The sequence below is a fragment of the Cicer arietinum genome, chromosome 4 (genome assembly GCF_000331145.2).
Source record: "Cicer arietinum cultivar CDC Frontier isolate Library 1 chromosome 4, Cicar.CDCFrontier_v2.0, whole genome shotgun sequence".
In the NCBI taxonomy this organism is placed as follows: domain Eukaryota; kingdom Viridiplantae; phylum Streptophyta; class Magnoliopsida; order Fabales; family Fabaceae; genus Cicer; species Cicer arietinum.
In genome coordinates this window covers 54,260,112-54,271,382 of record NC_021163.2, presented here as the reverse complement: position 1 = coordinate 54,271,382, position 11,271 = coordinate 54,260,112, and the positions used below count along the sequence as shown (strand labels likewise).

Here is an 11,271-nt window from a genome sequence, read left to right as displayed (position 1 = left end):
TATATATATATATATATATATATATATATATATATATATTCTCATGTACTCATTTACCATTTTTTCAATCTAATCTATTATATATATTAAAATAGATTCTTACATAAACATCGTCTAATATTGTGTCATTTTATTCAAATATTTTCACTTCAACAAAAATAACATGTGGCACATCTAAAATTAGTGTTTCTTCAATCAATCTCTACAATTAGTGTTTTATTAAAGAGCAATGATATTTGAACACAATTTTAAACACAAATACATGTGGCTCCCACATAGTCTCTCTTCATTTAATTTTCCTCTTTTATATTTTCTACACAATCTCTCTCTTTATTTAATTTCCCCCTCTTTTTATTTTCCCCTTTTTTATCTCTCTTTTTTTACTTTTTTTTTTCTTCCTCTATAAAAATAAACTTCACAGATTCATCTTTCTTTTCTTTCATAATTCCTCCTTTTTCATTTTATTTACTTATTTTAATCAAAAACTTTATAAAGTAACTATGACATTCTAATCAAACAATATAAATTTGGTTAATGGCTTTAAGAAACATGGACTACACTTAATATTGACTAACAATTCACAACCCTAACTTTTATACGAAAATAATGCATTAACCACTTATTATACTTTATTAACCAATAATGTTTACACTATTAACCAGAAAATGAAACAAAAAAAAACCAGAAAACCGTGTATGAGCCAAAAACAACAAAAAGTAAACCGTTAAGAAAATATCAGAAGAACTAAAATAAAATAAAAATCTATTTTAAATAATAAAATAAAAATCTAAGAAGTGTAGATTTGGAGAGCAATGTGTAAAAAAATAAAAGTGAAAAATAAAATCTAGGTCAACACAAAAATTAGCTGATTCATCTAAAAGAAAGAGAGAGAGAAAAGAGAGAATGAAAGAGGAAAAAGATGGATGAAGATGAAAAAGACTATAGAGAAAAGAGAGAAAAGAAAGAGAGAAGAGAGAGATTGTGGTGTTTAATTTGATTTTATTGTTAATCAATGAAGAGAGAGTAACAGAGGTATATGAATGAAGAGAGAGAATATAAATATGTATAAATGTGTATAGCGTATACGTATACCGTAGTTGTGTTTATATTTGTGTTTAAAATTGTGTTTAAATAACATTTCTCTTTATTAAAAACAAAACTGAAACTCCAATATTTATTTTGTCGTTATATTTTGCTTAATAACTCTTATTATTGCATTGCACTATTGTGCCCCTCCAATTCTGAATTTGTAATTGTTTAAATGGGCATTATATTATTTTTCTTGTAACCATTTTAACACGCATTATGCAATTAACTTTTATATCGCAGTCTTATGCTATTAAATTTTATATCGCAGGATCACGACACTACTACGAGAAAAAATTCTTACGTAAGTTTTCACATCCCCACTTTATCAACTCTAAAGGAAATCCTTTTGCAACTCAATTATTTTCAAAGAAGTAGATATATATAGTTGGATAATTCTATTTTTTTTTTTTGTGCCTTTTGAGTAAGTGGTATTTTATAATATATTATACCTATTTGCTCATTTTTCTCAAAATCTTGATTGTTCTTAGTTAGAGTATTGTTTTGGCAGACATATTAGATCTCATCTACAACATGAAAGTACATTGACTCCTCAAAAGATAAAGAAGACTGTCCGTATTCAGCTTTACATGAGTGTTATTATTTTCACAATTACACTTTATCAACTCTAAAGGACATCTCTTTGCAACCCAATTATTTTCAAAGAAGTAGATATATATAGTTGGATAATTCTTTTCTTTTTTGTGCACAAATAGCTTTTGAGTAATTGATATTTTGTAACATATTATACCTATTTGCTCATTTTTCTCAAAACCTTTATTGTTTTTAGTTAAAGTATTGTTTTTGCAGACATATTTGAAATCATCTACGACATCAAAGTATATTGGCTCCTCAAAAGACAAAGAACATTGTCCATATTCAACTTATAGTGTTATTATTGTGTCTTCTGGAGAAAACTATTTACCATTTATAGATAAAAGAATAGTGTTTAATATTCAGATTAAAAAATTATTTGTTATTTTTTTACGGAGATGTTTTATGTTGAAATTTTTTTAAAAAATACTACCAATTTAAAGTTATTACATCTGTTTTACTTCTACTCAACAGAACATACGAGTTGTTTGTGAAAATTCTCAAGTCATGTTGTATAGAAGTCTCATACTCAAAATATTGAAATTTAGATTTGTCATTTCTTTGACAGAGTTAGAATGAAATGAATACCAAATGACTAAATCATTTTTATATTTTTCTAACAATATTTTGACAATAAATTTAGATTTGATAACACAAAAAAAGAGCATGGGTAATCTGATTTTGCGATAGATAATTACATATATTAATATTTATTAAAATACTTTTAAGATTTTTAACACTAAATATAATTTATGAATTTTTTTTTGTAGGATGATCAACACTATAGATTTTTAATACTAAAATATATGAATTAGTTGCAATTACGTTATGCAAAATATTTTACATATTCTCAAATGTGTGTTTGTCAACTCATATATAATAATTACTCAAATAAACTCACTTGAAGAAAAATATTGTCAAACAAAATGAATAAATTATATTATTTTTGAAATTTTAAAATCTTATTCACAATACTACTAATAGGTTAAAGTTTATATATTCCAAGCAACGTGCGGGTTATATTCTAGTTCAATATGAATTCTAAAGATTTTTCCATTCTACCAAGCTCTCAAACTTGTTTCTCAATGAAGTGAATCTCCGTCCCTTTTATCTTATAATTTGTAACATCCTTTAAAGATTTTTTGCGATATTTGCAATATCTTTGAACTGAAATTAAGCTTTTAATGTTATATATATTGCAAAATTGTCTAGTCATTTCTTTCGATTTGATTGTATACTTATGTCCTATGAGGCTAATAATCTCAATTTTTTTTTTTTGAGTTTCATAAACATGCTTGTATTGTATGAATTCATAACTTTACTCATTGAGTAATAATCACAAGGTATAAGTTAGCAGTATCTTTTATAAGTTCTTATGTGTGCTTCTTAGTGTATTTCTTTAAGATATAAGTTAATCTTAACCCTGTTTTTGTTTCCACGATCTCTATGATTCTCATAAGTTGTTATGTTCTTAAATTTGAAGTAGACGGTTGTGCAACGAAAGGAAATGAGAGTTTATGCCTTATGTTAAGACTTGTGAAAATAGTTGAATTCATCATAACCTGATAAGGCTTCAATGGTTGTAGAATATGGTAAAGATAGACACTACAAGTTGGAATGAACTCAATTTAAGGGAGATGAATATGATAAAGATAGACCTAAGTGAGAGTAAGAGAGAGGCTTGCTTGTATGGTGAAGTGTTAGTAATTACTAAAGTCAAGGTCCTTAAGAAAAAAAAAATATAAGAGTTGTTCAATAAAAAAAAGGGAGTTGACCTTGGTAAGAGTTGTTAAGCATATGTGCTTAAATGTATGTTTAACCTTATAAATAATTTGCTTAAAATAAATAAGTATATTGTGTTAGTATTTTATATGAACTATAATGTGTCTTTTGATAAAGATTTAGAACTATCGTAGGAGTTCTTATAAACCCATCTTGTGTATAAAACTTGAAGAAAAAAAAAACTCAAACTTTATGTATGCTTTGCAATTATGTGAAATTGTTTTCCTTCATTCGCTATGATTTTGAACTTTAATTCTTGATTTCTAAACAGTTGCATATTCTATGAATTCTCATGTGTAACTCTATTTGAAATTCTTAAGACTATAAAACAATTTAAAAATTGTTCTATTTGTCTTATTTGAAATTCTTAAGACTATAAAACAATTTAAAAATTGTTCTATTTGTCTTACTTAAGTGAAATCAATTGCATAATTGGTGATTTTATTTAAACTTTTTTAAGTGTGAAACTAGTATAATATTATTTGAGAAGTTAGTTGAATTCAGAAAGAGTATTTGATATGTATGTCATTTGATTCAACTAAATGTAGTAAGTTGTTGTTGATTAAATTCGCATGCTTAGTTTTATCTATAAGTGATATTGATTAATCATGATATCCGCTTCATAATTGAATTGTTGAGTATGATGTGTTTAAATGATTTACTTTGTCATGTTAGCTTATCATGCTACCTTAATTGATTTTTGACATAATGTGCTTAAATGAGTAGTGAATGACTTAAAATGTTTATAGACCAAGTTTGAATCTTGAGGATGGTTAATTAGATATCAGTTCGTATATTGTTCACTACAAATTTTGATGACGAAATTTCATTAACGATGAGAGAATTGTAACACCGCAAATTTTATAATAAATTATTTTATTGATGAAATAGAGACAAAAATAACTACTATAATAATAATAATAATAAAATTTTTGTATAGTAGACTATTAATCCTTGATTGTTGGTGCATTTATGCATGATAGGGGAACCCAAGAGACTATTAATCCTTGATTGTTGGTTATAACGAACGATAGAGATGAATGACTTTGTCTTCGGTTCATTCAACTAACCTATGTGCTATTTTAATGCTCTCTAATTAAGGCTGACATTAGTTGAGTTACTAACTAACTTTAGGGAAACAGTTCATTTTGCGTCTCACAATTTTTTTTATTAAAAAAGTATGGTAAACGAAACAACAACGACAATGATTTTATTTTGTTATTATTATCAATTGATGCACTGTTAGAAAAAATATAAAATTAAAAATAACAATTTTAGAGTTATATTAATTAAAAGATATAATTAAAAAAAGGTTTAAATATTTTTTTGTCTTTGCAAATTTACTTCGTTTTGATTTTAGTCTTTGTAATTTTTTTATTTGATTTATACTCTTGCAAATTCTAACAAATTTTAAAAAAATCTTTTACGAATCTTTTTTAGTAAAAAATTGATGACCTGACTAATTTTGGATTGTTGTTGAGTAGACAATATTTTAAATTTAAAATTAAATTCATTTTATTAACTCATTTAATTATTTAATTAAAAAATTAAAATTAATTAAGTAATTAAATAATAAAAACTCAATAATCTTCATCTTCAACCCCAAATTTTTTAATAAAAACTCAACAACCTTCATCTTGAATCATAATTTCTTCATTTTCAAATCACAAATTGTTGTTAGTTGGGGAGAATGTTAAAAATAGGATTGAGATAGCAATTTGGGAACCCTAAATGTTGTGTGTGATTTACGGGGTCTTCACCAATAAAACGGTACAAAATAGAAATGGTCTTGGCTGAGATTGAAAACAGTTGCAAAATGTTAATCACTAAGCTCAAGGAGTATAAAGGTAGAGATTTGGAAGTCATACATGAAGCTTCCACTTTTGCTAGTGAACAGTGAACTAAACAATGATTTACTACTCCCACCTTATCCGACTCGTCCTCCATATTCCATGTCTCTTGATAAGGAATATCAGTCACATATTCCTTCTATCAATAAGTATGGTCGTAACGGGTTAATCACGCTCGACACACTATGCGAAAAATAAGATTTTACAGCGCTTTTTTTAAGCAATTTACAGCGCTTTTTCAAAACAAAAAGCGTTGTAGAATTGAGCGCTGTAAAAAGATACAACAACGCTTTTTAAAATAAAAAAGCGCTATAAAAATGTAGATATATTGTGCGCGCTTGTTATGCACATTTTACAGCGCTTATTTGAATAAGCGCTGTAAAATGTGCATTATATATGCATTATAATACACATTTTACAGCGCTTTTTCAAATAAGCGCTGTAAAATGTTCACCCAATATTGTTGTTGACTGTGTAATTGTTGTTGACTAGACAATATTTCATATTTAAAATTTAAATTCATTTTATTAACTCATTTAATTAAAAAATTAAAACTAATTAATTAATTAATAAACCAATTAAATCATAAAAACTCAATAATCTTCATCTTCAACTCCAAATTTTTTAATAAAAACTCAACTACCTTCATCTTCAACTCTAGTTTCTTCATTTTCAAATCACAAATTGTTGTTAGTTGGAGAAAATGTTAAAAATAGGATTGAGATAGCAATTTGGGAACGCTAAATGTTGTGTGATTTACAAGTTCTTCAACAAAGCGGTACAAAAGAGAAATTGCCTTGGTTGAGATTGAAAACAGTTGCAAAATATTAATCACTAAGCTCAAGGAGTATAAAGGTAGAGATTTGGAAGTCATACATGAAGCTTCCACTTTTGCAAGTGAACAGTGGCACCAAACAATGATTTATTACTCCCACCTTATCCGATTCGTCCTCCATATTCCATGTCTCTTGATAAGGAATATCAGTCACATATTCCTTCTATCAATAAGTCTGGTCGTAATGGGTTAATCAGACACAATGATTGAGGCTAACAAGAGTCAAAGTGGAAAAGACCAAAACTATATTTAGGATTTGGATCAAGATATGAAAATTTGTGATTTGAAGATGAAGAAATTAAGGTTGAAGATGAAAACTTTTGAGTTTTTATTAAAAAATTTGGGGTTGAAGATGAGTATTATTGAGTTTTAATTATTTAATTGGTTAATTAATTAGTTTTAAGATTTTAATTAAATGAGTTAATAAAAAGAATTTTATTTTTAAAAATTAAATATTATCTAATCAACAACAATTATACAGTCACCATGTGTTACTTCTTCTAAAATTAGTCAGATCACCATTTCTTTTTACTAAAAAAGATTCATAAAGGACTTTTTTAAAATTTGTTAGAATTTGCAAGGGTATAAATCACAAAATAAAAATTACAGAGACTAAAATCAAAACGAAGCATATTTGCAAGGACAAAAACATATTTAAACCTTAAAAAAAATGTTGAATTGAAAATCACAAGTGGCAATCTTTTTAAAATAAATAATTTTTTACAATTGCGACAATTTTGGATGGAAAAAATCTCATATTTTATCTAAAAAAACATGTTACTATATCTAAACGGAGACTATATTGACTTGATATGATACTAATACAAATATTACTTCCGAATTTGAATATAAAATTTAAAAAAAAAAAACTCTTTTTATTGATATAGTTAGATTGATTTTCATATTTTAAGTTTGAATTTCGAATATCACAGTTGTATGTAAGTTTACGTATCAAAATAATTTTATTTTGCCTCTTTTTTATTTTATTTTAACTTTTGTCTCTTTTTATATGATCTTTGAACTTTCATTTGTACCAATTATATTTTTAATAATATAATCTTAATTAATTTCTTTTTTATCTTACAAACATCAACTAATTCTCTCTTCAAGTGTAAGCATGTAAAATAATATTTGTTGTTCAAAATATTACTACAACTATATCAAGTGTAAGCATGGTGAATATTTGTAATGTTTTTTATGAATAAATTATGTAAGTAATTAAATTTTTATTTATGTATTTTTATGAATTATATATATATATATATATATATATATATATATATATATATATATTACTTTTGTTATTTGATTAAAAATTGAAAAAAATTTGAATTTTTTTTTTCTGTTAAAAAAATCATTTAGAAAGTCACCATTTGAAACTTGGGAATGGCGATTAGTAACTTAAAAAAAAAAAGATAATTTGGTATATAAATTTAAAAAGAAAGTATTTTGATAATATTTTTTGGAAAAAGGGTTATTTGAAAAAAAACACCTTGTTTTAATATAAATGAATTGATGATCAAATAAGTGATTATGGGGGAGTAGTTAATAGATTCACAGTCAATATCATAAGTTATTCATTTCTGATTCTTATCTATAAATAGAAGTGTATATTTCTAGCTCTAATCCAGAGTCAACTACCACTTCTTTTATTATGATTCTTATCTATAAATAGAAGGCTATTTCTTTCTCTAACACTCACATTTTTCCTTATCATCACTATAAGTTATTGCAAAGTAATTAACACACATACACAAGAAAGAAAAATGTCAAAATCCATTGATCTCCCAGATTGTTACAATTATAAGCCACCAATTACAATCACCCCATCTGCACCAACACCAAATCACTCTCTTTATCTCTCTAATCTTGATGACCTAATGTACCAGAGGCTTTACTTCAGTGAGATTTATATCTTCAAGAAATCTGTAAAGGTAGATATCTTAAAATCTTCTCTATCAAGAGTTTTGGTGGATTACTACCCTGTAGCTGGGAGGTTGAGGACAAGCAGTGAGGATGAGAACAAGTTGGTGGTGGATTGCAATGGAGAAGGTGTTTTGTTTGCTGAGGCTTCCATGGATATCACTGCTGAAGAATTACTCATTCCTTGCATGACACAACATAAGTCATTGAAGAAACTTAAGTGCAAGGGGAATACTAAAAAAATGTTAGATAATCCTCTTCTTCTAATTCAGGTTAGAACATGTGAATCCCCTAACACAGTCATTTGATTTAAACATGAAATGCATATTGCAAGCGTTGGAGTTTTGGTTTTAGATGTTTATATATGTTTTCTTTACATCTATATCATAAAGTTCAAATTTTGGATATTATCATTTTGTTCAAATTTTTATTTTTGGAGATATTTGAAATATATCATACTAATAATATATATATATATATATTTATCTTCTTACTTACTATTTAGTGAAAATGACTAATTTTATTCATAAGCATTATAATTTAGTTCATTTAATGTAGAAAACATTGAAAAATCACAGTATTAATAAAACACATCTTTTATCTGATTGATGAGTAACAACTAATTAAATCAATAAGTAGAGTAGTTTTTTTTACTACTTGATCATATAAATACACAAGAGTTTTTAATTTATTTCTCAAAAGCAACTTTTTTTAATATTATATTAAAAAGTAATTTCCAAACATTAAAAGATAAAAGCAACTTTTTTATAAAGAAATTAGTAGTTTGACTTTATGTGTATGTTATTTAATTAATTTTTCTTAGGTGACGAATCTTCGTTGCGGAGGAATGATCTTATTCATATCGTTAAATCATGTCTTGTTGGATGGCACTGGCATATCACAATTTTTGAATGATTGGGCTCATCTTACCATAAATCCCAATAGTAATTTGACAATTAAACCTTATCATAATCGAGAAATGTTGAACATTCGAGAACCCCCACAAATAAAATTCCCTCACCCAGTATACATCAAAGAACCGGAACATACTAATTATGAACGAAACTATTTAATGTGGTTCATAAACCAGAAAATTGTCCATACATCAATCACCTTTGGAGCCAACGAGATACTTCGCTTAAGAAAACAATGTACAACGTCATCATTCAAGTACGTCACAGACTTTGAAGTGATAGTAGCACACACATGGCGCTCAATGACAAAATCTTTGAACATGTCTCCAACACGTGTTGTGAATATTTGTTTCACTGCAAATATTAGAAAGAAATTGAAACTTCCAAAAGGATTTTATGGGAATGCGTTTGTTCTCGTTTCCGCTGAGAGTACAGTGAAAGATTTAGTGAATTCTAATAATCTAGATCATTGTATAAAATGTGTGCAACAAGCCAAGAGTTATTTGGATGATGAGGAGTATATTAGGTCATCGATTGATTTGTTGAAGGACAAAACATTAATTGTCGATGAAGCCATTAATGTTTTTGTATCACAATTAAATAAATTAGGGATTCAAGATTTGGATTTTGGAGAAGGGAAGCCTTTTCATGTGGACACTTTGGATAATGATTTTGCTGCCTTTCTTTTACCTGTAATTGGAGATCCTAATGCGGTTAGAGTTATTATTCCAATTTCCAAGAATTCTGTGGACAAATATCATCACTATATGACAGAGATAGAGAGTTGGGAACAAGATGAATAAGATTATGGTGTTGTTAATTAACACTAATAATTTAGTATCTCAATAATAATATCATAATCATAATTTCTATGTATTCTTATGAAAATTGAATATTCTTAAGAAAAATAATTTTAGGGACGAACATATGTTATAATATATGTAATCAAATGTTTACACTTAAATGTATTACACAATTGAATAATGTAATTCTGAATGTCCATTAACATATTCAAAACTCCTTATCTTTTTTTAAATTTATGTTTTATTTCAAATTAAATTACAGGAAAATTTAGTGAAATCTATTTCGTCTATGTGGCATATTCATTCTTCAATACTCTATTTTGTTTTAAAAAAAAGGAAAGAAAAGAAAATGACAGAAAGAGTATTAAAAAATTTCCATAGTCAAATACCTTTATTTGATGGGAGGAAAAACAATTTCAAGTTGGTCAACATGAAAATTGATTTTGGACTCACCCAGGCGTAAAGAACGTCTTAATTTTTGATAAATGGACAAAAGTATTTTAATTCCAAAACTTATTATTTGAATGTTTTATTTCAAATTAAATTAGAATTAATATTTAGTGAAATCTATCTCTTCTATGTGATATATTCATTCTTTAATACTTTATTTTGTTTAAAAAAAAGGAAAGGAAATAAAATGATAGAAAGAGTACTAAAATATTTCCATAGTGGACCTTTATTTGATGAGATGAAAAACAATTTTAAGTTGGTCAATATGAAAATTGGTTTGGGATCACCCAAGCATAAAGAAGAGTCTTATTATTTTTTATTTTTATTTTTATAAATGCACAAAAGTATTCTAATTCCGAAATTTGTTTTATATTAAATTTTAGGCGTAGCAACGGAGTTAAGCGGAGACACTTTTAAACATTATTAATTCCGCTCCTGCAACTCCAATACCACTCATGTCCCCGTCCATATATCTGGAGGATGATTTTTTAACATCCACATCCAACGGGGACGGACTTGCCCATCCCATCTCTGCCCCCACTCAAAAAACTGATATCTTTTATTTTTTTTTTAAAAAGTGACTTTTGTTTTTGAAATTATTTATTCATAGTATCAAATTATAATCAATAATTAGACTAGCTAGCATTCAACCAAATTTCTAAAATACCAATAATCAAAGTAATAAAGTTATAATATCTCAAAATTAGTTAATATTTCCTACAAATCACAATATTTTCATAATCTTCAAGTACTTTAAAAGTGAAAATATCAATTCGAACAAAAGATCCAAATTAAAAAACGAACTAAAACATTAAAATAACAAAAAGTTCCAAATCATCAAAACAAATAAGTTCCAAATAAGCATTTTCTAACGATCGTCTTCATCTTCAAGGTGGGAGTTGGAAACTGAAGTAAAACCATTGATCAACAATTCAACTATATTAAAAAGTAAAAGTTAAATATTAACATTTAACATGAACAATTCAAATCAAAGACTGTAGAGAATAGAATACTTTCATCGTCAAACTCATTTT

General features: G+C 26.5%; 1 protein-coding gene across 1 annotated transcript; it reads left to right on the top strand.

Annotated features, from left to right (window-relative positions):
- Positions 1 to 7,792: 7,792 nt before the first annotated feature.
- Positions 7,793 to 10,020, top strand: LOC101513577 (alcohol acyl transferase 1 allele GSd-like). Its single transcript, XM_004513862.4, has 2 exons — positions 7,793 to 8,342; positions 8,894 to 10,020. The coding sequence occupies exons 1-2, from the start codon at positions 7,914 to 7,916 to the stop codon at positions 9,785 to 9,787; spliced, it is 1,323 nt and encodes a 440-aa protein (XP_004513919.1). The 5' UTR covers positions 7,793 to 7,913; the 3' UTR covers positions 9,788 to 10,020.
- The last annotated feature ends 1,251 nt before the right edge of the window (positions 10,021 to 11,271 follow it).